This window comes from Gasterosteus aculeatus, chromosome Y (assembly GCF_964276395.1).
Source record: "Gasterosteus aculeatus chromosome Y, fGasAcu3.hap1.1, whole genome shotgun sequence".
In the NCBI taxonomy this organism is placed as follows: domain Eukaryota; kingdom Metazoa; phylum Chordata; class Actinopteri; order Perciformes; family Gasterosteidae; genus Gasterosteus; species Gasterosteus aculeatus.
This window is the reverse complement of record NC_135709.1, coordinates 21,341,587-21,369,090: the sequence shown is the minus strand read 5'-3', so window position 1 is coordinate 21,369,090 and position 27,504 is coordinate 21,341,587. Positions and strand designations below refer to the sequence as shown.

Genomic DNA, 27,504 nt, shown 5'->3' with positions numbered 1-27,504 from the left:
TACTGCTCTGAAAGTGCAACTTTATCAGGTATAGTTAATCTTAAGTATGTACAGTATGTGTTTTTTGAATAACATCTATGCATGTGGATTTCTTCCATTAGAGCTGATTTCTGCTCTGTAACAGACCTCTACTGGACACCCTGCAAAATAGACCGGTGCAGATTCCGTCCTATATTGCACTAGTTACGCTCCTGCACGACCGCATCACATCAGCAACCGTCTTTCATGTCTGTAATATTCTTCCGCCCAATATAACAGGCCTGGAGTCGTTGCGTGACAGCGCTCACTCGACGCCGGTGCGCTCGGTGTCCCACGGGGAGTGCTTCATACCGCGCTCCCGCAGCCAGGCCGCGGACGCCGACGAGAGGAGCGCGGTGATCTCGGACGAGGCCTACAGCCCGTCGGACAGCGTCCTGCCCACCCCGGTGGGCGAGCACGGCGCGGAGGTGTCCAGCTCGCGCCAGAGCAACGGGGCGCCCCGCAGCATCGAGGAGGAGAAGGAGTCGGAGGCGGGCACCCCGTCGCGCGCGGAAGCCGGTGATTTGGGGGCCGCGGAAGAGGCCGCGGGGGGCGACTCCGCCCTCGGCGAGGTGGAGCAGGTGAATAAGTTCGTCTTGAGTGTCCTCCGTCTGCTCCTCGTGACCGTCGGGCTCCTCTTCGTCCTGCTCCTCCTCCTCATCGTCCTCACGGAGTCCGACCTCGACGTGGCATTTTTAAGTGATATCCGCCAGACCCCCGAATTTGAGCAGTTCCATTACGAATACTTTTGTCCCCTCCGGCGGTGGTTTTCCTGCAAGCTCCGCTGGGCGGGCAGCTTGCTCATTAACAAGGGGGATTGAGGTCGCGGAGGTCGTAGAGGTCGTAGGGTTTGTCCCCTCCCCCCCCGCCCCCCGTTCGGCGGTCAGGACTCCGGAGTGATGGAGGGAAGCTTCGTCCCAACATGAACCCTGCTTCTCTCATCGTCCTCCTGCAGACATTCAGCTCGGACCCCCCAACCAACCATCTCCTTGTCCCGTTTTTGTTTTCTACAAAGCCAGAGGACCTTTTGCATTTTTTTTTATTTCAACTCATTTCAGGTATTTTATTTTTTCAAATAACACAAAGGAAAAAAAAAATCCAACTGAAATCAAAGAACTAAAGGAGTTTAAACTGTTGATTTCTAAACAACGTGTCATGGTTGATTATTATTAATTGCTTTTAAACATGTAGTGCATAATGAAATGAGAACAGGAGAACGGAACATAAGGAAGTTGATTTGCCATTAAAATGAAGATGGAAGTGAGTTGTGTTACAGTTGACAGGCTGCTTGCTGCTCAGTGTATTTGTAGCAAAGTCATTTAATATCTTTTGATATTGGTTCATCCTCATCAGGAGGTTAACTAGACGCTGCCCAAACGCAGATTAACTCAACAGAAATAAACAGCAGTTCGAAGGGAAAGTTCGTTAAACAGAGAGCAGGTGATTACAGAACGGCATTTTTTTGAGAAGATGTTGAGGACTGGATTCCGTGCATTGTTTAAAGACACAATTAGCTTCCGTACACCTGTTGTACAAAGTAAATTCATGAAGAACAAAGTTGTTTTACAAAAACAAATAAACCAGTACCATTAGTGTAACAGACGACAGTTAGGGATTTCTATGAATATTTATAAAAAGCTAGAATTTGTTGGTACCAATAATGATATTTTAGATAGATGTGCAATGCTCGTATGGTTTAAATGATTAAGTTCTTTTCAGTTGTTCTGTTTACTCTATAAACTTCATTGCCTTTTTCAGCTTGTTGAAATTCGATGAATTTCAATTATTTCTTTGTACGACGAGTTTATGATTCATTTTGGTTTCATATCAACCTTGCTCTTAGGTATATGTAACACTCTATGTTATTATTATTATTATTATTAGAAGAAAGATTAAGAATACTGATGTACTTTTTGTACAAATTAGTTTGTTTCCCAATATATATTGATAAGTTTTCCATGTATATTTTAACAGAACGAAATGTTATTTTGTTATTGAAGATTAAATTATACCTTTTTTAGAGCTGTGTTTCAAGTCAGGTCAGAAGCATTTATGGAAATGCGGAAGTGGGGACTAAAAAAAAGGCTTTTTATCCAGATCCACTCAACAGTGATCACATCTCATCACACCAGCAGCAGTGAATCAGCCTTTGGTGTGCGTGCAATTGTAATGATCATATTAATGAACATGTATTTGTACAGTGGGAAATCTGGTGATGTCATTATACTATCAAAAATACCAAATAGTCCCAAAGCACATTTGAACCATTCATTAACATTTACCCTCTCTTATTTCCAAGACGTTTGGAGCAGTGACGTGGAGCAGTGACGTGGAGCCTGACTGATGCGTGTTGTGAGTTATGACCTATCCTCACGCTGGAACTCATTTTGAAGAGTAGGAAACAAAACTACAACTGAAATGATTACTTGAACAACTGATATACATTAATTGCCAGATATTTTGATTGTCAAATAATTGTCATATTTCAAGGAAAGATTTTCAGGTAAACCTTCTGGTTTACATTTCTGTTCGTCATTGTAAATTGAATATCTTTGGGATTGGGAATGTTGGTCGGATGTAAAAAGAAAACAAATTGTGATATGTTGCCTATGGTTTTGAGAAAAGTAGGATTAGAATGGTCACTTTTCACAATTCATCAACTGAACAAGTGATCAGTCTAGAAAATAATTGGCAGATTGATAGGTAATGAAATGAACAAAACATTTGGTCAGGAGTAAACCAAGAATGATTTTTTTTTTCTAAATGATGAAGTTACTTCCTTCTGTTGATCATCAGCCAACATGAAAGGAGATACAAATATTCCGGCAATAAGTCGATATTGAAAAGTATTATCTGCCCTTAGATTTGCCGAGTAGACTCTCCAGCGTCACACCACCAGGAAGCAATAACTACCAAAGGATTCTGGGTGAAATCATGTTTTTCTACAGCGCGACTGTCTGCATGTAGAAAGTGGAGGCTGAAGGCGCTAGCTGTGAAGTATTAGACCGAAAGACTTTAAAAAAAAAAACAACGCAAACAACATTTTGCCAAAAGGCATAAAGGAGGAAGCAAAAGAAGGAAATACAGAAGCCTCGAGTGACATCAAATGACTTTTTTAGAGGTTTCTTGCTTCTTCACTTCTTTGTGTGTATTTTCATACTTCACATTTAATACTGCTTTACTGACATAAAGGTCAACATGACTCGTCCAGCCAGGCTGGTTCACAGGACATCTTTTAAAGGTGTTCATCGTACATCTATCAGCATTATGTAGCTCCAGTGGTCTCTCTGAACATGCAACAATAAAAAAAAAGGAAAAGGCAGCGTTATTCAATGAGCAATAATCTGTTGTAAGAGCAAAAATTTACAAACTTCTGTATGAAAAACCAGACTAAGTGAAATATGTTCTTTTTGTTTCTAGAAAACCACTTACAAAATTCCTGTCTAGCGATGACGTGCCAACTGAGACAATTAGTCACTGTTGCATTCATTAATGACATTTTATAAAAATCTGATTTTCCTCAGAGACCTCTCGTGTAGATGTTTGTTCTGCTGTTTTCTTTGCCGTTTCATTGTTAAGGGACAGGTTGTTCCTTATGCCTGGGTCATAACTCAATTCACCCAAAAAACGGTTTTCATCCAATTGTAACATTTTATAATGCACACTGAGGCTTAATGTCTTTGAAGGTTTCCTACGACAACCCTGGCTCTACTTTTACATTTCAGTTGCCGTATTATTTTAGGGAGATTACTGCAGTCAGATGTGTAACTTTTGATGAATGCGTGTGATTGTCATCCGTGGTTTACAAATCAGAAACCGCTGGGTCGTCCCTGAAAAGCAGGTAACGGCATGCATATACAACGTGGGTCACTGGAGGTTGAAGCATCAATTCTTGTCTTGGAATTAAATATATGTTGGGGGGAGAAGGAAGAAGAGGCAATAACAGAAAATCACCAACTTTGTGAAACTTTAAATCTTTTTAAGAAGGCATGTTTGGGGTCATTTCTGAGGTCGTTCTTTGTGGCGTTTTCTTACGGAACCTATAAGGTGTTCATGTTATTTTGTCCACTCTATGCTTGAACTCGTATGTGATACAAAAAAACCCCACTACATATTCATGTTTTAATGATCAGAATCAAGCCATTTATGCACAATTAGCTACATAAATTTGAATCCTGCCGAAACCCTGTCACATTAATTGGGATGACGTATCATAAACTTAACTAGTCATAACCAAAGAGATCATGATCTGCTCCTTACTGCCCCCCCCCCCCCCCCCCCCATCAGCAGACCCTCAACAACACGTATGTGTGTGTGCATATCCATGTCTGGTGGTGTGTTTTGTAGTCTGCATCGTTATCCTGGGATTGCAGGTTGATATAAATCCTTGTGCCAAATCCAGTTCTTGTTCAGTCCCATGTTTGTGCTGTAAGTAACCTTCTGTACAAGTCAGTATAAAATAAACATTGATTAAAAACACAATGTGTCTCCCTGTGGCTTTGTAGTACAACACACATTTAGCACACGGCTTGCCTTTCTGACAGAAATAAAAATGATAGTTATTCAAAATAAATAAATGGCTTTAATTAGGTAATTATTCTTTAATATAAACAAAATGGACAGTGAAAAGGAACAATAAGCAAAACACTCAACTGTACATAACAAACAATGTTAAAAGTTTCAATAAACAGTTGATATAACTGGTAAATACTGATTAACCATTACTAACAACAAATATTTAAATCTGTAGTGACAAAGCAGTCTGCTACCCTAGAAGTCAGATCGCAAGAAGCTTCCCCAAATGTGAAAAGGTGGGCTTTAAAAAGGGTCGCTGGTTGGTTTGAGGGGCCGGCACATTTAGGAAGTCCGGTTTCCTGCTGGCTGAAAAGTCTCCCGTCGAGCTCCTGGACCCCCGTCCCGCAGCGCTGGACCCGCCTCTGGAGCCGGACGACGACCACGACTTATTGCTGCTGTAGCCACAACTGCAACACCACAGCAAGAGGGGAGGGAAATAAAGTGAATTTCAGCTTTTTACTAAATATGATCTCCAGCTTCACGGAAGTACGCGTCGCCATTGTCATCTCCGTACGAACGGCCTTGTGCCGTGTCTATCCACCCATCTCCCGTGGTTGCAGTCGGCTCCTCTGCAACAGAGACAACGTAGGATCATTGGCACAATGCGTAAAATTGAAGGAAATAATGTACGCAAACTTGAAATAAGCTTTCTTTTGTTCCCTTACCAGGCAGCTGCCACTCAAGAGTACTTCTCTAGGACCTGAATGACCTCAGCGCCATACTTCTCCAGTTTGTCTTCAGTCACACTATCAATCTGAAGGAGGACCTCCGGGTCAGGAGAGAGCTTCTCTGTAAATGTGCAGAAAAATAAGAAGTTACAACATGCTTGTATCAGATGAGGCATTTGGGGAAAAAAAGGACAGTCGACCGTCTGAGAAATTACCGGCAATCTTTTTTAAGGCAGCAGTGGAGAAGATGTTGTAATAGTGGATGCCAAACGCTTTTCCAAGCTGCTTGCAGAGATCTGTCAGCTCCTTCAGACACTCCTGAACCTTCTGCTCTCTCTGGGAGACGTTCGTGGTCACAGCAGCTTTATGTTTCCTGATGCTTGACGCACTCTCAGTCTCATAGAACTCCACCTGCAATGAGACCAGTGCCGGTTAGTTTTCATATGTATTTATCCTTCATCAAATGTTACACTCTTCATGGCGCACAACAGTCAATATAAGTCAGGTGACCTGCATGTGTCCAGACAGCACGTTCATGGCTTTGGGTCCAGCAGATATATACGACACGGCTTGGCCGTTGATGGTGATGTAAAGATCCTCCTCCAGGATGTTGTTCTTGACTAGTTTTTTGAAGAGACGGTCAGCATTGTGCCTCGAGTAGGCTCCTCCCATCCCAAACATTCCTGTCTATACCTTGGCAGTCTTGGACATTGGTGCAAAGACCATTCACAGATCACATGGAATACCAACATATGAGAACTGATAATCAAAAGTTCTTTTCATGGGCTTAGTTGGGGGTTTGCTGTCTTGTCTTGATTCAAGAGTTAGGCACGGGGGGAAGCAGGATCTGCCAAGCAGGCAGACACGAGTCTGACAGGATGGGGAGTCAGTTTATGTCCTGGCTGAGGAATGCAAGGTCTGCGGGTCAACTAGCAGATTTATCAGCCAAGGGGGGTTAGAGACACACCAACACTATTCAACATACACACTCTGTTCGCTGATGTTTACGTTAAGTCAGGAGTCTGGACATTGGATGTGACGGATCTTTAGATGCGGGCGGTGGAAGGTCCTCCTCTACGCCAGTTTAGGGCCAATAGAAATCTTTCCTTCTCTGTCTTTCAAGGGTTGTAAAACATGATGTTCTTGCTGATGTTAGTCAGTTGTTCTTCCGGCCTGTGTGCTGCCTGAACTGCTCCTGCCTTTGCAAACGCAGCGCTAATACTTGACCTGTGATCTGACAAATAAATTTCCCAGAACGAGAGAAGTCATTCGGCTGAATTTTTGATAACCCCGACCAGGCTCCAAATCTTGAACACGTATTCTTACAATTTGGTGACCCCGACGTGATTTGCTGACCTGGACAAAGAAAGACGGGGACGTCCGTTTTCCGGACCGAGCCGAAAGGACCGGCGGCGTGGTTCAGCATTGACAACAGGCGCGCAAAACAGAATCAGGTGAGCAGACAACCTTTTGTTCTAAATAAATAAAATGTCTGTGATTGGATACTTCTAAAAAGATTTGTTGTCAACTGCAGAATTCGTCTCTGTCCATTGCCTGAATAAGGTCGTTATAAGACCACTAAATTTGAAACTAAATTAGAAAATTTCCTGTTGATCACATGTAAAGTATAAGCACATACTCACACTGAATTCAACGTCAGGGAAAGTGAATAAGTGTCCATAGGTTTAGGGATTTAGGTAAAAATATATATACTCTTAGTCGGTAGAAATCCAGGTTACAATCCGTGTGGTACGTAGATACTTCTGGTAACTGCAGTCCCACGTTTGCATGCAGTGGACTGGCAGTTTATAATAGTGTAGGGGTTTAGGTTTAGGGACTTAGGTAAATATATGAAGAGTTTAAAAAGGAACGACGGGGCTCACTTGAGTTCCCTGAGGTCGACTCTTAGTCTGTAGAAATCCAAGTTACAATCCGTGTGGTACGTAGATACCTCTGGTAACTGCAGTCCCACGTTTGCATGCAGTGGACTGGCAGTTTATAATAGTGTAGGGGTTTAGGTTTAGGGACTTAGGTAAATATATGAAGAGTTTAAAAAGGAACGACGGGGCTCACTTGAGTTCCCTGAGGTCGACTCTTAGTCTGTAGAAATCCAAGTTACAATCCGTGTGGTACGTAGATACCTATGGTGACTGGGGTCCCACGTTTGCATGTCGTGGACTGGCAGTTTAGAATAGAGCAGGGATTTAGGTAAATTTATGTTAATCTTAGTCTGTAGAAATCCAAATTGCAATCCGTGTGGTACGTAGATACCTCTGGTCCTGCAGTCCTACTTGTGTGATTCGTGGACTGGCAGGTTAGAATATTAGATGAAGAAATAAGGACACAGGGAAAGATTTGTTGTTTTTCATACTGGGAAATGTGTGGGTGGTTGGTGTAACTCCTGGTGTTTTACCGAACCTTGAAAAAGGACTGAGAATCCGACAGTGAAAAGTGTTTGACCGGATTACACATCTGTGGGGATATGTATTAAAGGGTAAAAGGGAAAAACATAGTTAAATGATGGTGGTATAAATACGAGAGAAATAAAACAATACGAGTGAACTGGTGTTGTAAGCCTCAACAATCGAGCGCTGTATTCCTCTAATACAGTAGAAGGTTCTTGATTGGCTTTACAGTATTGGGCATTTAGTCCTTTCTCTTGTGTTCAAAAACCACGTGTGAATAAATAAATAACCTGTGATGAAAATGGAGGAAACCATAACGATATGGGAGAGGTGTAAAGAAGGGACTCGCCCTATTTAAGACTTGCCGTTGCCGTTAAAGGGAGATTTTGTGGAAAAGAGAAGAAAAGTGCAGAAAAGGCAGACGAGTTCTTAGTGGACTGTAGAACATTTCTGGGAGAAATAAATGCGGTATTCGTGAGTAAGACGGCAATGCAGTTGCCGCAAACCAAAGCAGGAGAAGAGAAAGTGCAAGAGACCGGTTGTAAATCTAGTGCGCCTCCTCCCTACTCGACAGGCCCATATTCGGAGGCTAATCGGTTGTTAAATGAACCACATCAGATGCCACTGAGGCAAGGGAAAGCTACTAATTCAGGAGAATCTCAGGTTTTGGTAGTTCAAAAAGGGTTGTTACAGGTAACCCCATACCCACATGAAGAGAATGATGGGGTGGATAAGGTTTCTGCTTTTCTCTCAGAGACGGTACAATATTTGGAAGACAGTCCCCAGCCGGAGCCTGTCGATTGGAGTAATCCTAACACACCACAGGGTCACTCGACAGTCGTAAAGAAGCAACCCGAGCACAGACCTATGACCTCATTTAATGTAGGGGGAGGAAGAGTTGCAGGAGAAGAGACTTTGTTAGAAGTCATAGCCCAGGCAGAGCGGCAATCAATCACCCGGCATGGACAGGATGAGCGGGGGAGGCAGGTTGAGTCAGAGGAAGATGAGCCTGGCCCTGCAGATGATTGGGACGAGGAATTTCAGGAGCATGGAGCAGCGCTAGAGTCACAAAAACCACAGTCATCTACTCAGATGGAGCGCTGTGAGACAGGGGTTAAGAGGTAATAGGAACCGATATTATCAGGGGAATGCAGCCAGAGCGAATGTGCATCAATGTAATAATTTTAAACCTAAGTCAAAAATCAGACGGGATGCTCCGGCCTCTCATCAACTACCACTGTTAACGGCTATTTGTAATAATAATGTGATGAGTATCTCTCAACAGGTGACAGAGATCCTTTCTGGAGAAGAAGAAGGAGAGTGTGCACCAGTGGAGGTGGACGACTGGGTACTACGGAAAGTAGCCAGATTCAGTTGGACTGATCCCCGCTGGGAAGGTCCATACAAAGTTACAGAAGTAACCACGCACTGTGTGAAAGTGTGGTTAAAAGAGGACAAATTAAGTAATTGGATACACAAAACGCACTGCGCTCGCTCTCTCCCGCCAACAGAAAGAACCCTGGCTGATGTCAGGATAGGCTTGTCCCTGCTGTCCAAGGAAGTACAGTCAGATTGTGTCGAACCCATTGTTCGTCCAGAAGAAGAGCCCGAGGAGGGGGACGAGCCCAGATATCGGTTAAGATCGAGGAATATAGAGTAAACGAGACTCAGAACATTGGTGTCAGTAAACTAAGGAGCCGCTACTCCGTTTTTCAAGGGAAGAGGGAGTCGTTTTCAGGCTCCCCATAAGGAAATAATTCCTTGAGGTGGAAGAAAGCATCTCTTTAATAATCATTGCCGTAAAAGTAATCTACATCTCAATAAAAGTATCTTGCATTCTAAAAGTTAATCAAGCTCTGAAATCATGAGAACTCCTCTAGGATGTACTGGGGCTAACATAGGATTAGTACTCCTTTTCATTACTCTGATAGTGTTTCTGCCTTTTCTCTGGTGGGAATTACAGCTGAAGAACTTAGAACAGAATGTTAACAATCTGACCACGTCTCAGGTAGAAGCAGAAGACCAAAATAGCAGGGGACTCCAGCGGAGGGTTAGAGCAGTGGGTACACACCGCAAGGTGGACGGTGTCGTGACATTAGAATTGAATAAAACCTACAGAACCCAAGTGTTCCGAGTAGATCTGTGCTCACTGATTGGATGTGGACCAAATGAACAGAAGTGGAGGGGATATGATGTATACATGTGTCTGTTCCCCTGGGGGAGGCTCATAAAACATTGGTGTACATCCTGGGACATGGTAGGATGGAAGACAGGCCCATATGGTTACACATCTCCTTCTTTCAAGAGACAGTGGTGTAGTAGAACTCCGGGGGTGGATTTACAAAAAGCCATTACACTGATTCAAGATCAATCGGGGGCTCGGGATAAGGGGCACAATCCTTTAATGATTTCTGTGACCGGATTAGCAGAGTCACCATTTGCTCCAAGAGCAGTGGGCACCTATTACGGTATGAGTCATGAGAAGAGTGATCCTACTCAGTGGTACATGGTTATAGGAGTAGATGTAGCCGATAAAGATCCATTGGCTTTGATTAAATTTAAATACGTGTCACCTGACATTGAGGGGAAACCCACTACTGCTGAGGCTGAAGAAGTCACTGAGAACCCCAAGGGCCAAAATATAGCAAAAGATCTAGCTGTGATCCACGACAAACTTTCCGCAGAGACGGGGTTCTCCCAGACAAATTACTGGGTGGATTGGATCACAACTACGTCCCAGCAAATGGACTCCGCTGACTGTGTGGCCTGTGCAGGTGCAAGACCCAGCCTATGGACAGTGCCTTCGGTCCTTAGCCAGGCCGGTAACATTGACTGCCTGATAGAATTACATACTAGAGAGAATCCAAGTGAAGGTTGCAAGTCGTGGGTAACTATTTTTCCAGGATCACAACCACAAGCAATCCCTCCCATCTTAAAGGGTGACTGAACGTAGGTTCCTTAACCGATTCATGGTGCAATGTGACAATTGATGTAACCACCTGGACAAATATGACCAAATTGACCCAGGCCCGCTCTGATATCTACTGGTACTGCGGCGGTAGGAGATTACTTAATGTACTGTCAGCTGAGTGGCAGGGGAAATGCACCTCAGTTTCCCTCATCGTTCCGCTTAAAATAGTTCCAATAACCGCTGAAACATTGAGTAACGAGGCAAAAAGGCGTAATTCATTCAGTCGCAGTAAAAGAGAATTTAGCCTAACAGAAGGATCCCCTGTTTATTTCGATGCTATTGGGGTGCCGAGAGGGGTACCTGATCAATACAAGTTAACGGACCAGATAGCGGCCGGATGGGAATCATTGTTCCCTTTTATAACTGTAAACAAAAATGTGGATCGACTAAATTATGTACATTTCAATATCCAGTGGCTCACCAATATGACGAGAGATGCTCTGGAAGGGGTGCACAGCCAACTATCGGCCACCTCATTGATGACTTACCAGAACCGGATGGCTTTGGATATGTTATTAGCTGAGAAAGGAGGAGTGTGTGCGATGTTTGGCCAAGCGTGCTGCACTTTTATCCCCAATAACACCGCCCCAGATGGATCCTTTACTAGAGCATTACACGGACTAAGAGCCATGTCGATTGAATTAGCTGAACACTCTGGTATAGACGGCACCGTCGGTAATTGGTTTGGTAAATACTTTGGACAATGGAAGGGCTTCTTCCTGTCAGTTTTTCTGACCTTAGTAATCGCAATAGTGGTTTTTGCCCTTTGTGGATGCTGCTGCATCCCCTGTATCAGACAACTATGTCTCCGATGCATCACCTCTGCAATAGATGCTAAGATACCCTTGCCATACCAGATGGCTTTGTTACATGAAAGGATCCAATTGTTAGGGCTGGAGGAGATTGGAGAGGAGATAGGTATGGTAAGAACCGACTTCGAGGGACCTGAAGGAGAAATCCTTTTAGGTTCAACATTCCTGTCCGCGTGATCTGTTAACTGTTGCACATATCATATATAGTGGATGAATACACGTAGATGGTGTGATATTTCTAGGCTAGGATGTATTCTGTGTCTATTATACTCGGTTTAGATTTTTTGTACTGTTTAGGGATTTCCATGACTGCTGCATTCACCCGTATTCACCGATATAGATTTTTAGCGTTTAGATTAGTGCTTTCTTTTGATTTTTTTTTACATAATGAATTATGTAAAAAGGGGGAATTGATAATCAAAAGTTCTTTTCATGGGCTTAGTTGGGGGTTTGCTGTCTTGTCTTGATTTAAGAGTTACACTGCATGAAAAGTGGGATTTTCGGCAGTATGCGGCACTGTAAATTGTCGTGGAATTTCAGGTTTGCGGCAATTTGCGGGCAACGCCGAAAACTGCCGTAAATTGTCAGAAATTGACGTGGGCCTCCCTTGGCAGTTGTCCCCCCATGACCCCCCTCCTCCTATTTCTAGGGGAGGCTTTGACATGTAAATGAAAATGCTGTGAGCTATACAAATGCAAATCAGGGTCGCAGAGGGAGTTTTAGCCCAGGTGACATTTTTATAAAAGGTAAGAAAATCTCTGGTACAAATAGATCAGGCTCAGTAGCCTAATTATACACTCTTACATTTTGGCTTGAATTGATTTATTTAATTCAAATATGCTAGATTACTGTGTACGCCATTAGCAATGGCAAATGTTATGTAAAAAAGATACACAAAATAACTTCTTTAAAAAATGTGTTTTAATCAAGGTAAAATGAGCATTCCATGCAAACAACATTTGAATCAGCATGAGGGGTCTGCAGAGATCAAAGTCTCCTAGAGCTCAACTACAGTGCATAGTGGCAGGACTACAGTGAGCTTTTCTTTGGTCTTACTTAAATGCCCAGAGGATGTATTAACCACACATCTTCTAGCAATGCGCTCAACTGGCAGAAATGATGCTGGGTACGACGTGTCTGTTCCCTGCAAGCCCCAAACTTCTATTGGCTTTCCATAAAAATGTCTGTCCGGGTGGGAATGAAGCCAGGAAACTTGTGCAAGAACATGTTTCAATGCCGTACCCTTTGACCCAACATTAACAACTATAAACTGCTTTATAATGGCTGGTCGTAGTTCTGCTAGAGGGTCAAGGACGGGTTCCTCAAAACTGTTAGTGTTTCCACACCACTTAGCATGAACACATGCTGACCTTTATGCTCTGCATCTATCGATTGAGTAAGTTACATTCATATATGTTACCCGTTTACATGTCACGGCAAAACATTCAACCTCAGTGACACAAGGGTACATCTGATGATATATTGTCAACATTGCATGTCTGTCAGACTCAAGAGTGTCTGGTGGAATGGAGAAAGAGGCACCACTGTACAGATTTCTAGGGAAAGTCGTTCCGCTGACACCAAAACACTGCTTTACATAAAGCATAGCAGCTGTTTCAAAGTCCCAACCATTTGTCTTCCTAAAATACTGATCCTTCCATATAACAATAACCTCGTATGTGATTGGAGGACCCTTAGACTCCTCGTCCAATCACGTGTGAGGTCATAGGCATGACTGATACAGCAGTACTTGCAAGACGAGCATACAAACAGTGTTACTATATTCAGAAGAACTGTATCTCCAGTTCCTTTGTTTGGTTTTTGCTGCTTCGTGAATAATGGCTGGACGACGTCTCGCGTTCAACTCGCCTTCAACTCCTCTCCGCGGTCACCAACTTTCGGCCAGTCCGCAGACAGACGAGAAGAAGCTGCTGAAAGCTCTCAGTGGATCGTCTCGTCACTCCAACAACAAACTGCCGATATCAACGAGCGGTTCGCTCCACTGGAGCGTTCGGGACTCTGCGGGTTTCTGTCCATGGAGGAGAGGAACCGACTCAAAGAAGAGGAGACGGGCGCACAATCCCACGATAGCGGTAAGAATACGTTCGATGACTGAAGGCTAAGCTAAAAGTGGCGTAGCCTCAAGCTAAGCTAAGAGTAGCCTAGTAGCCTTACAAGTGAGCAGAAACAGCTTTATTAAAGTGTGTTTTCTTTGCCGTGTCGTTTACAGGAAGCGGTGCGCCGTCTTCACAACTCCGAGACGAATTACAGGCGCTACGAACCGGAGCAAGGGTCAGATTTAAAGAAGATGCTTTCATTCTGCGGTATAAGGGAATATATACGTATGGATACCGATCATAACTGTACATGTTGTTTTCACAGACTAATCTCGCCTCATAATGAGGCGGTGACCTCGTATTTGCTCCGGGAAAAGTCCAGATTTAGACGACGTCATTGTGTGTAAGTAACGCCGTTTACTGTTTCTCCTTCCTTGTTAAATGTTACTGTGACTTGCGTTTGATTCTTTTTGTATTCATACCACGCTCATTTAATTGTTTTCCAGCCGCCTGCGAGACGTATTTTGAGACGGGACGCAGGAGCTTCAGGTTCAGGCGGAACACTCATTGCGGGCGGAAACTGCGAAGGATTCAGCGCGGAGTCGAGCGAGAAGAAAGACGGTCAGAGTTTATTTGCTGACTTGTTTCAGGTGCATTGATAGATGTGTTGTGTCCGTACGCATCGCACAGTACTGATTCATTGTTGTTTTTACAGCTGCTGGAATCGAGACAACGTGTGCTGGCTGATGACGAGGTGGAAATCTGGAACTCCGCCACCGTAGAGCTCACGTCGGACGGAGGGGACGGCGTTGTTGGCGGGGTCTCGGGTGGATTGTACGGTCGCCACACGCACACAATCCGCCTGCACAACAGACCCGCCTCGGAAAACACGGCGCCAGTGACGGTCTACAACCCCGAGGAGGCAAACGGACAGTTTACTGAGCTGTAGTTTTTAAACCGCCGTTACCCAAGTGCGGGCAGATCCTCACTTTGTATGTAGTTGTTGTTTGTGTGTTGTTAATAAAGCTTTTTCTTTGCATAAACATGTGGCAAATGTTCATTTTCTCTATAAATTCATTGATGTCCTGGTTGGTATCCTAATAATAGTGTAGTAGCCTACATAGGATAACCATGAAATGAATATACAGCATAATATGAATATATAAATAAAATGAGGCGGATGACCAATAGCGACAGATCTGCCAACCAATCACGAGTGATTGAAAGTTGTTTTCATCCAATCATGAACAAGGAAACTCAAGCCTGGTCTGCCCACGTGTGGTTTTGCTGCCAATCACGAGTGATTTTATTTGTTAGTAAGTTGTGGTTTCATCCAATAAGGAGTAAGGATATTCAAGCCCGCTCGGCTCGGCCACCCGCGGTTTCGCTGCATTCATATGCTAATTCGGGCCATTCGCACCTCCGCCAGCTCACTGCCTACGTCATGGTTCGTTTCCGACAATTTGTGGCACAGACAAACGCGACGTGCGCGGGTTGCAAATTGTCGGAAATTGTTGGAAATTGGGGAGATTTCCGGGCGTTTACGGGGACGAAAATCTCACTTTTCATGCAGTGTTAGGTAAGGGGGGAAGCAGGATCTGCCAAGCAGGCAGACACGAGTCTGACAGGATGGGGAGTCAGTTTCTGTCCTGGCTGAGGAATGCAAGGTCTGCGGGTCAACTAGCAGATTTACCAGCCAAAGGGGGGTTAGAGACACACCAACACTATTCAACATACACACTCTGTTCGCTGATGTTTAGGTTAAGTCAGGAGTCTGGACATTGGATGTGACCAGATCTTAGATGCGGGAGGTGGAAGGTCCTCCTCTACGCCAGTTTAGGGCCAATATAAATCTTTCCTTCTCTGTCTTTCAAGGGTTATAAAACATGATGTTCTTGCTGATGTTAGTGAGTTGTTCTTCCGGCTTGTGTGCTGCCTGAACTGCTCCTGCCTTTGCAAACGCAGCGCTGATACTTGACCTGTGATCTGACAAATAAATTTCCCAGAACGAGAGAAGTCATTCGGCTGAATTTTTGATAACCCAGACCAGGCTCCAAATCTTGAACACGTATTCTTACAGAACATCATGCAAAATGACTCCCCAACCAAAATGTACTTTACCTACAAAGACATACACCAACATATACAGAGTCAGTCGGTTTTGCTGAGCAGTTCTGCCAAACCTTGATCCAAACAGACGTCAGAGTATACATCGACTAATATACAGAATAGTTTAACGTTTGGCTTGAGGATGAAACTAAAATCACAGACAAACGGACTATATTTCTAAATACATACTGCCGATGATCCTCTTGATGCGATGGACGTCGGTGTATGAGTAGAAGAGGATACAGTGGGAGATCTCTCCATCTCTGCCAGCTCTCCCTGACTCCTGGTAGTAACCCTCCACCAACGTAGGCAGACTGGCGTGGATCACATAACGCACGTCGGGCTTGTCGATGCCCATGCCAAACGACCTGACGGACAAAGAAGAAGCAGTGAAGCCGAGGCAATGCAAAGAAGAAGCAGTGTAGCCGAGGCAATGCAAAGAAGAAGCAGTGTAGCCGAGGCAATGCAAACTTTAAATTGCAGTACCGTCTAGTGGGAATTCCTACACTCATCAGTGAGTGGCGACCTTACCTGGCAGCCGTCCTAGTTGATCCACTTGCTCTACACATATTCTTGGTCGCCGTCACTCAGGCCCGCGTGATACGACAGAGCGGATATGTGAGCTCTCTGCAGACCTTCAGCCATGGCATCACAGTCGTTACGGGACAGGCAGTCAATGATGCCGGAGTCACCTGCGACAAAAGGCAGTCGGCGAGGGCTTGTAAATCACTGAAAATATTCATTGAATATAATATGTATGAGCTTCAAATAACAGGACGGACGGCGGAATATGTTATATGTTCCCTCATACAAATGTGAGTTGGCTTTTGAACAACACAGAAGAGTTGCGTAAATAACCAGCAAAGGTACTTCTGAATTATTTACGCGGGTAGTGCTTCTTAATCCAGTCGATGCAGTCCTCTGCAACCTTCTTGGGTTTCTTGGGCAGGACAGCGTACTTCAGGTTTGTTCTGTTGAAGCTCATGGTGAACCTGAAAGGACATAAGATGGAACATTTGAAGCGGTTGGTTGTTGAACCCTCTCTTCTCAGCCTGCAAACGCCTACCAGTCGCACCGAGGAGCAGCTCCGCTCATTTTGTCCACTTTCACCTCTGGCAACGGCAATCGCTTAACGAAACAAAGAGCAGGAGCTCCTGGATACTTCCAAAACCAGTGGGATTATATTTTCTTTTAGATAAAACAGGCATTTTTCAATATTTTTACGACTTCCTCAACACTACGCGAGGAGGCCTACCAAACAAGATAAGCCTGAGCCTGTGCTACAGTGCTAAAGGTAATTAGCAGAAGATGCCTCCCTTCTCTACGGAAGATTACCACAAACTCGTACAGAAGATTTTACTGCTGGAAACAAAAGTTAATCGGTTAGAAGTAAATGTAGAAGTAAATGGACCATGTGGGAACAACACCACTCTAGCAATGACTCAAAACAGTGGACAAGAGCATGCTAGAACCCAGCTAACTAGCAATGATGGAACTATGAAGAAACTGGAGGACTCTGTACAGGGTAATAAATCTACCAGCGACAATCCTCCCTGGACCACACTTGGTGCAAAGCCAAAGAGAAGACCAGACAAGGGAGAACGGATGACTGGCAGGACGCAGCGGCCCGATAGCTATGATCTGGCCGACTGGCCTGCGTTACCATCCAGGCATAACGCCTCCTCAACCCCCGTGCTTCGTAGAACAAAGCAGCGGACAACTGAGAAGAGGGGAACTACCAAGAAACCTCCACAAAACAGATTTGCTGATTGAGGCAGCACCCCCCAACTATAACTTTATTGATGTATATAGATCTGGAAAAAGAGGTGGAGGGGTTGCTGCTATATTTAAAAATATATTTCAGGGGAAACAGATGTCGAGTTTGCGTTCTTTTACACTGATAAAATTGAAGGCATCAGACGCGCCATTAATATCTCAAACAAAAATGTTGGATCACCACCCTATTTAGGCAAAAGTAACTCAGCAATGATGACAAGCTTTAATGCCATAGACTCTCAAACTCTGGTGGAAACGGTGACAAATTTAAAACCATCCACCTGCTGTCTTGATTCTCTACCTACCAACTTCTTTAAGAATGTTTTTGGCTGCCTAGCAACAGACGTATTGCAAATAGTTAATAACTCTATTCAGACAGGCCATTTCCCAAAAGCTTTCAAAACTGCAGTTATTAAACCTCTCCTAAAAAAGCGGAGCCTAGATGCCTCTATTATCAACAACTACAGACCAATTTCAAATCTACCTTTCATAAGTAAAATAATTGAGAAAGTTGTCCTACAACAACTTAATCACTTCCTGGCTTCAACTGGCTGCCACGACAACTTCCAGTCAGGATTTCGACCTCTTCATAGCACCGAGACGGCCCTTATTAAAGTAGTAAATGACATCCGTCTTAACACAGACTCTGGCAAAACTTCAATATTAATACTATTAGACCTCAGTGCTGCATTTGATACTGTCGACCACTCAATACTTTTGGACAGGTTGGAAAACTGGGTGGGGCTCTCAGGCACAGTCTTAAGCTGGTTCAGGTCTTTTTAACTTTTTAATATTTAAATTTTTTTAACTTTATTCCCTTGTTTTATACTAACCCATAGCCTTAGCCTTATTCTACTAACCCATCGCATTAGCATTTCATTCCACTTTATTTTATTACTTGTGCACTGTTGTCTTGTCTGTCTACTGTCGCGCACTAACCGCCAAGACAAATTCCTTGTATGTTTCACATATTTTGGCTAATATATGTTTCCTGATTCCTGATCCTGATTCCTGGTCATATCTACAAGACAGGAACTATTTTGTTTCCATTGGTGACTTCGTATCAGAAACAACCGACGTAACGTGTGGAGTTCCCCATGGTTCGATCTTAGGGCCGACTTTATTCAACATCTACGCTCCCACTAGGACAAATCATGCAAAGAAATAAAATTGACCACCATTGCTACGCTGATGACACCCAAATCTATGTAGCGCTATCACCAAACGACTATCGCACCATAGATCTTCTGTGCCAGTGCATTGAGCAAATCAAAGACTGGATGTGTCAAAATTTCCTACAACTAAATGAAGACAAAACTGAGATCATTGTATTTGGTGCTAAAAAAAAAAGGTTTAAAGTAACCCAACACCTTCACTCTCTGTCCCTGAAAACAACAAATAAAGCCAGAAATCTGGGGGTTATTATGGATTCAGATTTACACTTGGAGAGTCACATCAAATCAGTAACAAAATCGGCCTACTAACACCTCAAAAATGTAGCACGACTTAGAGGGCTCATGTCAGCTCAAGACTTGTACATGCCTTTATAACTAGTAGGCTAGACTATTGTAATGGTCTCCTTGCAGGTCTTCCAAAAAAAAACTATCAGGCAGCTCCAGCTTGTTCAGAACGCTGCTGCTAGAGTTCTAACAAAGACCAAAAAATGTGAGCACATTACACCAATTCTTAAATCCTTACATTGGCTCCCAGTATGTCAGAGAATTAATTTCAAAATCCTACTGCTCACATATAAATCACTACATGGTTTAGGGCCAAAGTATATCACTGATATGCTTCCACTACATAAGCCTTCAAGATCACTAAGATCTTCTGACACCAATCAGTTAGTGATTCCCAGAGTAAATACAAATCATGGGAAAGCATCATTTAGTTACTAACAACAGTTACGCAACAAACAGCTGGAATAAACTTCCTGAAGATTTAAGACTTGCCCCAACTCTGACCACGTTTAAAACAAGACGGAAAACTTTTATGTTCAGCTTCGCCTTCTGCTAAATTTCACCTACATTGCACTTTTAACCTCTGCCTTTAATTAAACAATTTAAATAAGATTTTAATTTATAATTTTATTTGCTGTTTTTAATTGTCTTTTAATTCCTGCATTTTATTTCACTTTATCGTATGAAATGTTATGATGTGAAGCACTTTTAGTCTGCCTTGTGTATGAAAAGTGCTATACAAATAAAATTGCCTTTCCTTGCCTTGTTTGAATTGAAAAGAAATGAGTGAAATAAAACTCATTCTTCGATCTGAGACCAAGTCTGAACACGTACACCTGTGGCCGGGTCATGTTGAGCTGGTTCAGGATGTCCTTCTGAACCCACGGGGTGGCGGTGGCTGTCAGGGCCATCATGGGCACACTCGGGAACTTCTGCCGCAGTTCATGTAGCCTCTTGTAGTCCAGACAAAAATCGTGACCCCACTAAAAGATTACGGTGGCAAGATGGTTAACAATGGCTCTTACAAAGATAAAAGGCATGCCGCATTTTGGGTGGGGGTGGGGGGCAGATGAACACACCTGACTGACACAATGGGCTTCATCTATGACAAAGCGCACCAGAAGGCCGCGCTCGTACAGGTTCTGCATGGCGGAGATCAGCTTCTGACTTGCACTCACCTTGAGGGGAAAGGAGAAGACTCAGTCTTTGAGAGAAAATAGTCACTACTCCATTGATTTGTATCAAACAACAAAACCCACTCGCTCAAACATCTGGAGTGTGAACCAATCCTGTCTCACCTTTTCTGGAGTGACATAGAGAAGTTTAATGATGGGGTCTTTCCGAGAGAGCTACATATAAATTCTCCCTGCTTCGCTGTCACTTTTACTACCAGAGAGGCTCGTCGCTGGTTTCTGAAATCAAACATTACAAATAAACCGAACACATGCTTACCGTAACATATTTCATACTGAGCCCACAAGGTGAAACCATACTACTTACATCCAGTGTAGTGAGTTTCTGGACCAATGAGAGATTTGAGTGGAGAGATGACCACAGTGACTCCAGGTGACACACAGGCCGGAAGCTGGTAGCACAGGTATGGAAGTAAATCTGTGTCATCGGATTTTGAAAGAAAACGGTGATTGAATTTCTAGCACTGAATATTTATGCATTGAAATCATGTATCTGAATGGGGTTTTTTTTGCAAAAAATTCAATCGCAAAAAATTCAATGCAAAAAAATTCGAACCGAAAAAATTCGAACCGAAAAAATTCGAACCGCAACATCCGGGAACCCAAGGAAGAGCAATCGATTCTAGATTCAAGATCGGGAGCGTGCGTCAAGCAAAAGGAGCGAGCGCCCCAATACAACTTCGACTTCGGGGGGGGGGGGGCAGCGGCTTTAGCGAAGCGTGTGCAGACGCATAACCCGACGCATAACGCATTCGTCCCGAAATGCACGATCATATCATGTCTAACGGTGATGGGGCTTCGGTGTGTTTTAACTCTATTATATGCCATCAGTGTGGTTTGTGTCTGTAAGATTCAGTAATAGACAGCTGACATTTGTACATTGGACGTTGGGGTTATGCGTCTGCACACGCTCCGCTAAAGCCGCTGCCCCCCCCCCACTACGCTGCAGCGGCTCCTATGCGCTCTACAGGCGCGTTCCTGGTTTCAAAACTCCGCCAATCACTCCTAATAGCTTGTCGAAGCATCCCAGCATCAGCTGTCTATTACTGAATCCTACAGACACAAACCACACTGATGGCATGAAGTTAAAGTTAAAACACTCAACGAAGCCCCATTATTAATGGACATGGCTGAAATCCGGTCATCATAGTCGACAAGCCGAAGTTGTATGGGGGCGCACGCTCCCGACGCACGCTCCCGATCTTGAATCTAGAATCGATTGCTCTTCCTTGGGTTCCCGGATGTTGAATTTTTTGCGGTTGAATTTTTTGCAGTTGAATATTTTAACGTTGAAAAACATTCAGATACATGATTTCAATGCATAAATATTCAGTGCTAGAAATTCAATCACCTTTTTCTTTCAAAATCCGATGACGCAGATTCACTTCCATACACAGGCTTTTTCCACCGCCTATAAATACACAAGGTTCAGAGCAACGGAGACATTTTCACTGCTGTTGACATCCCAAATCTATTATGGCAACAATGTTTTTGCCATCAGTACCAACCTGTGGGCATCAAAACAAAGGTATCTTCTGCAAGAATTGTTGCATTGATCGCTTCAAGTTGATTAAACCTGAATTGATGAAGACCAAAACGCTTGTGGAAAATCTTCATCATCTCCTGTGAGTGGGGGAAAATGAACCCTCGGAAGCGATCGTGGGCTGGGTTTCTGAAGGTGGGTTCTACATGGGAAAACATTCAAAGTGGGTCAGTAAGATGCAGCACAGGACCATAATCTGGACCTGGTGGGCAGAACAAAGACTTTTTTTTTAAAGTCATAATTGTGGTTTAAAAAGTATTGGAAAAGAAATTCCATAACAATTCCAAGTCTGAGTTGAAATACTCAGTTTGCTTGTTATTTTTCTGTAGCTGCTGCTTATCGAGTAACTAATTGTGTCCGCTATAAATTATATATTTGTAACTAATGATGACATATTTGGAGTTTTAGAGGGCAGTTAAAACTATTAGACTGGCAAGGTTAGTGAGAAAAGTAACTACTTCTACAATTACAGAAAATGTTTTATAGTGGGATACAAATTACAGACTACAATCTTGATCTTTTAAAACTCTAAATTCACTGCAATTCACCGGCTAAAATCTTTCTTTGTTATGCATTGTTCTGAGAATCTTTAAGGACATTTGCTAAGTACAGGCCAAGGTCTTTCTTTCGGCTGTAGCCACGTACCAGGGGAGCAGATCTTTGCAGGCTTAGGTGCAGGTGCAGGAGTCGTTGGTTTGTTCCCCCACGGAGACTCGCATGATCGCAGATCTTTCGCTGTCGAAGCCACAGTGCTGGAGTTTGAGGGTTCGTCAAAGTAACTGGGCACATCGGAGTCATTGATGTCGTCAATGTCAAAGTAGTCATTGTAAAAGTCATCTAGTTCGACGTCTTCCGTTGCGGTACTGGCTGCCGGAGTGTTAGATTTGCTCTGAACAACAGTCTCCGGCTTCTTTGGGAAGAACAAGCGATCTGAACCATCACCCCGATTTCTTAGAGGAATTAAAAAGACAGCCCCGTCAGGCTGTGGGTTGATGGGGAGTCACAGATACTCTGATTTGTCGCATGATCCGCTCCGCTTTTCCTACTATACGACGGCTTCGTGTTGGTGATACCGTCTGAGTGATCACAACCATCGTCCACAGAGATGACTGAAGATCTCCTGATCTGAGGAGGCTTCTTTGAGTCCGAAGGGCCGGAGCCGCTGGATGACATAACACTAGACGTATCACAGCTAAAAGAAGATCTTATTTTAAGGCTGCAGTCAGAAATCACAGTGCTGTCTGGCTGCTGCATGCTCAATGAATTGCAACCCCCAGTGGCAAGAATTCTCTTCCTGGGGAAGAAAGGCAGGATGTTAGCAAGTGTGCTGATAAATACATTTAGAATTTAAAATATAATTGTGTTTAATGACCAATAACAAAATGAATGTTCCCCTTGTATACAGACCTTTGAGCCCTCTTCAGCAAAAGCTCACTGCCACAGGACAGACCGATCACTTCATGTTCAGGGATGGAATCGACCAGAGAACAAATGCACTGCATAATGCTGAAGAGTTGCTCGTCTGTGACGTAATCAGAAGAAAAAAATAAAGAAAAAAATGAACAAGGACAAAAAACAGAGTCAACCTTTACTAAGTAAAAATAAGTACATGATGTGGACAAGTGAGAAAAAGGCTCAACACCCACTTGTTTTGTCGTTGGAGTGGTGATCAGACGAGGCGTGTAGAGTGGCGATGGGTCCTTTTGATTGCACACAACTGTCTCTGCTTTTGGCATCAAATGATTTTGATCTGTTTGAAAAAAAAAAAAAGACAAATGACGTCCCACTTTTGTTTGTTAAATTCTCTTTTAGGTCTAATTGAAGTAATATCCAGGTCAAAACATATGCACCTACGGTAATTCCAGTAATACAGATGTTTTTTTTAAATGCCTGTTGTCGAAGAGTGCCATGCTTAACATGTGGAGCACTCCATTGTCCACTCCATAATAACATTTTATTAAAATAAATAACAAATTGAAAGAACTGACCTGGTCTCCAATGCGGAGGTAGTATAAGATATCTCATCCGGAATTGGAGAAGGAGGAATGTAATCAAGATCATCTTCAGGATCGGAGTTGTCATAGAGCTGTATCACCTTCGGGTCAGTCCATATAGTCTCGTCATCTAAAATACAAAAACATAGCCTTTTTTTGTTCGTTTGCACTAAAAGGCAATGCTTCCTAGACCTATATCAGCCCAGCAACGTGCAAATAAATCATTAAATTGTGTAACAAACAGCTTCATACCGTCTTTGTTTTGAAAGGCTCCAGCCCATCATCGTTGTCCTCTTCACTATCACTCATAACGGGCCTCCGGTGACCAGGAGGACGTTTTCTGGTCGCTTTAAGTGGTGAAACGTCAAGCTCAAACTCCGCTGGTTCATTATTCAAACACTGTTCTGGTGAAGCTGCTGTGTTGCGGACTTGGTGCTCCAGCTCGTCCGTTTCCATAAAAGATTGTTCACTTCTGGAAAGGCCATTTACGTTTTCAAAGCAGTTGCTCAACGGACGCTTCGTGAGAGATGATTGTACTCTCTCTTCATTAAACAACGACACTTGGTTGGCGCTCACCCCAGAGTCATTTTTGACAGGGATCTCAAAGTCATCGAGATCGTCCCAGTCACCCATCGGGAATCCCAGAGAAGTATCCAGACTTATGGAATTCCTTCCATTGCCACCAGTAAACTGGTTGTGTGGAATAGAAGACACTGCTGCAGGAGTCTGGCCTGCAGGATCACGGTTACCTGCCGGGCTGATGGAGCCGGACTTGCTTTTTGAATTTACAGGGAAGAAATTGCTGATTTGGAATTTTTGTGGTCTCTCGAGCTTGTTTGGGAATGTCAAATGAGATTTAATCACCAAATTGTTCTTAGAGACATTGACATTCCTGTTTGCCAAAACATTAGCTCCGATTACCTTGGTTGGGACTTCCACCCTGGGTGTAGTCGAGGAGGACTTCTTGAAAAAAAAGGCCGTGAAAAATAAATCAGTGCGAAATTATGAAAAAGTGATCTGCCAATTAAGACCTCATTTTAGTACTAGAAAATGCATTTCCTGCTGAAAATGCGTTGGAATGCAAAAAACTGAAAGCTGAAATTAACTTTTTAAACCAGCTGAAAATACAGAAAGTTGAAGGGAATTTTAATACATTTGCTGAAATAAAAGATATTAGAAAAGCTGAAATGAATTTGAAATTGCTGAAAATACAGAAATGGGAGAAGCTGAAAGGAATTTAAATAGATTTGCTGAAAAAGGAGAAATGAAAACAGCTGAAATGTGAAATATTGCAAAACAAAACAGAAGTTGCAGGAGCTTAAATGAATTTTAAAAAGTACAGAAATAACAAAAGCTGAGATGAATAAAAAGAGGTTTAAAATTGTTTGTAGTAATATTAGCTGTAGTAGTTATAGTTGTAATTATGGTATTAGTAGTACTAGCAGTAGAAGTTGGTTTAGTATCAATAGCAGTAGAAACAGCTGTAATACTAACATTATTAGCCATAGTAGTATTTGTAATAACATTAGTAGTAGTTGTATTATTAATAGCAGTAGAAATACTAGTAGTATGGTAGTAGAAGTATCAGTTGTAGTACTAGAAGTACGAGTAATATTCGTAGTGGGAGACAGAATGTTTGTTATTCAAACTAAGACGTTTTTGATTAATAGGCCTCATCACAAACATTACAGTAAAAATTCCCTCCATGGGGCTTTTATTTTGAAATTATTGGATTGGGTGGGGTGGGGGGGTGTAGATAGAGGGAGGGAGGGTGAGAGGGTGAGGAAGGGAGGGGTGGTGAGGAAGAGATAGAGGGAGAAAGAGAGGAGGAGAAATAGACAGACAGACTGACTGAGTGATTAACAGTGAGTAGAGGTCAGGGTGGAGGGGGGGCTAGTGTCTTTATCATATTGGTCTGTTGACAGAAAGCATAGCTGCGTCATGTGACTCCACTAATCAGGTCATAGGAGCAGCTGTGAGTCACAGACAGAGATCCTGCAGCGTGTGAGTGAGTAACCACGGCAACGACGCACCTGTGCTCATTAACGAGCTGCTGCAAAGGACAGACACAGGACAGCGAGTTACACAGAATCCACACCTCAAACAAATGACATTCAGCGCAAAACTATAACAGCTATCTAAAAAATACGGCGTTTTGACGAGACCCAAGACTCTGCCGAACGCATGGATGTGCTTTTTATGTCTGTCCGGTAATAATACGGCTCCTAAGGCCGTTGACAAAACGTGTACCTTTTGAGAAATATGTCGGCTGATTTGTATTGGAGCCTATGGGGCTTTTGGCAGAGGTTGTGTCACTCTAACACTCCTTAAGCAAAAACTAAAGAACTCTGGGATTCCATGAACGCATTAATCCAATCAGCACAACCATGCCCTCATTAATCTGAAGAAATGAAGCCTCTAGAGTGTATACTTTGGCTGTAAGGACAGAAGTTCCATATTTTTTTAACCAGATTCTGGCGCTGCCTCACACTCTAGCCCTCGAGGTCCCCACTCTAGCAGACGCAATACACACTCATGTAAAAGTCAGAAACGGAGCGAAGAACTAGTGAAACATAATCAGTGATTATGAAAAAAGTACAATAGATATCAACAAGCAGTTTTTTTCATAAAATAGTTGAGACTTGTGTCAACATTTGAAAGTTTAAACGGTGTCTGTAGCTGAAAGATTTGTGAAGCTGAAAAATCTGAAATTTGAAGAAGTTTAGGAGGATTTGAAAACAAACTCCATTTGAAAACCATGTTAAATTCTGCTATGCTTATGCTATATAAATTCAAGCATAAGAGGTAGAAAGCTGAAAAGTCATAGCCCTCAAGCCAGAAAGGAGCTGAACATTTTAATATTTGAAGGATTTTAATAGCTGAAAGTGTGAAGGAGTTGAAAGGTGCCACGGAAGAAATAGAAGAATAAGTTGATTAAAGATTCGAAGAACAATACTTGGAATGCATCTAAATGCATTCCAACAATTAGTTGACACAACCGTTACAAATTCAGACTTCAGGACCCTGCGACCACTCCCACCTAGCAGTTCACACTATCACACTGAATGCCAAACGGATCGATGAGCTCAACATGTTCGTATCGAGACGCGTGACCTCTCTTGTAAACAGCAACGCTTGTAGCACATTGAGTCAACGTTACCTCCCACGAGGCTAACGTGCCTCCGAGTGTTTAGCGTTCGGTTAGCACAGCTGACAGCGCACAGCTAACTGTAAGCTAACGTTAGCTTCAGTAACGTCGGACTTACCCCGGTTTGGGTTTAGCCAGAGACAACTTGCTCTGAGCAGCATTGCTGTGCCTCGCCAGCTGCTCCTTCAAGTTGTTTTGTGGAAGACAAGACTTTGTCGGTGAAACAGAGGCTGCGCTGGACACTGCGAGCTTGTTGCAGCTGTGTGCTCAGTTAAAGCGGGTGTCTTCCGCATTGCTCGTGACACAGAATGCCAACGAAACGAGACGTTGCATCAAGTAAAAGTTCATTAAGCTTTCAAAGTGTTATCTATCAACTGAGAATGACACAATTTACTCCCTTCAGGAGTGCGACACATCCAGACTGACAACGGATTTTGCGCCTATTCCACAATCTCTTCCTTATTGGTCGAGATGGAGCAGGGGAGAGGATTCTGGGAAATGTAGTCTTACGACATGGAAGACGTCAACTTTCATCCAGCGTCTGAGACTGGGAGGTCAATACGTGTCGCAGGGGCAACAACGCAGTATTGTAATTGAATTCAAGCCCAAATAGTTGCTGTAGCTGGACTTATATTCCGTATTTAACTGAGGCCTTTGAACCAAAAAAAATAGTCTCAGCAGATATTTTCTGCTTCTACTGTCACATATTCTTAATGCAATGGTCCAGTTTTAAACCTTATTTTGAGATTCTGTAAAATAAAGTTAATCCTACAAA

The 27,504-nt window shown here is 43.2% G+C and overlaps 1 protein-coding gene, 1 long non-coding RNA gene and 1 pseudogene across 7 annotated transcripts in view; 2 read left to right on the top strand and 1 right to left on the bottom strand.

The window, feature by feature from the left end:
* LOC120812584 (FERM domain-containing protein 5-like) overlaps positions 1-4,495 on the top strand; it is a 73,137-nt gene extending 68,642 nt beyond the window's left edge. The window contains exons 14-16 of one of the 5 annotated variants that reach the window (XR_013455203.1): positions 259-1,076; positions 2,318-2,370; positions 2,882-4,495. Coding sequence is in view for 3 of the 5 variants with exons in the window: in XM_040168702.2 (XP_040024636.1) it covers positions 259-839 (581 nt within the window). In the remaining 2 variants the exon portion in view is untranslated. Of the gene's footprint in view, positions 1-258 lie in introns of all 5 variants that reach the window. The other 4 variants (XM_078097921.1, XR_005710669.2, XM_040168704.2 and 1 more) reach the window with 4 other exon arrangements.
* A 128-nt stretch (positions 4,496-4,623) lies between these two features.
* LOC120812585 (recQ-like DNA helicase BLM) lies at positions 4,624-27,244 on the bottom strand (annotated as a pseudogene). The gene is made up of 23 exons (XR_013454779.1): positions 27,240-27,244; positions 26,848-26,988; positions 23,835-24,560; positions 23,576-23,713; positions 23,234-23,313; positions 22,995-23,109; positions 22,233-22,881; positions 21,553-21,729; positions 21,430-21,455; positions 20,352-20,436; positions 20,150-20,263; positions 19,931-20,029; positions 19,686-19,834; positions 16,501-16,607; positions 16,142-16,307; positions 15,786-15,983; positions 7,553-7,568; positions 6,489-6,677; positions 5,772-5,963; positions 5,477-5,672; positions 5,259-5,382; positions 5,084-5,162; positions 4,624-5,045 (listed from the first exon to the last, which is right to left on the bottom strand). The product of XR_013454779.1 is annotated as a recQ-like DNA helicase BLM (transcript).
* On the top strand, positions 7,084-14,680 carry LOC144391294 (uncharacterized). Its single transcript, XR_013455206.1, has 4 exons — positions 7,084-13,542; positions 13,680-13,909; positions 14,013-14,127; positions 14,222-14,680. It is a non-coding gene; the product is annotated as an uncharacterized LOC144391294 (long non-coding RNA).
* Positions 27,245-27,504: the final 260 nt, after the last annotated feature.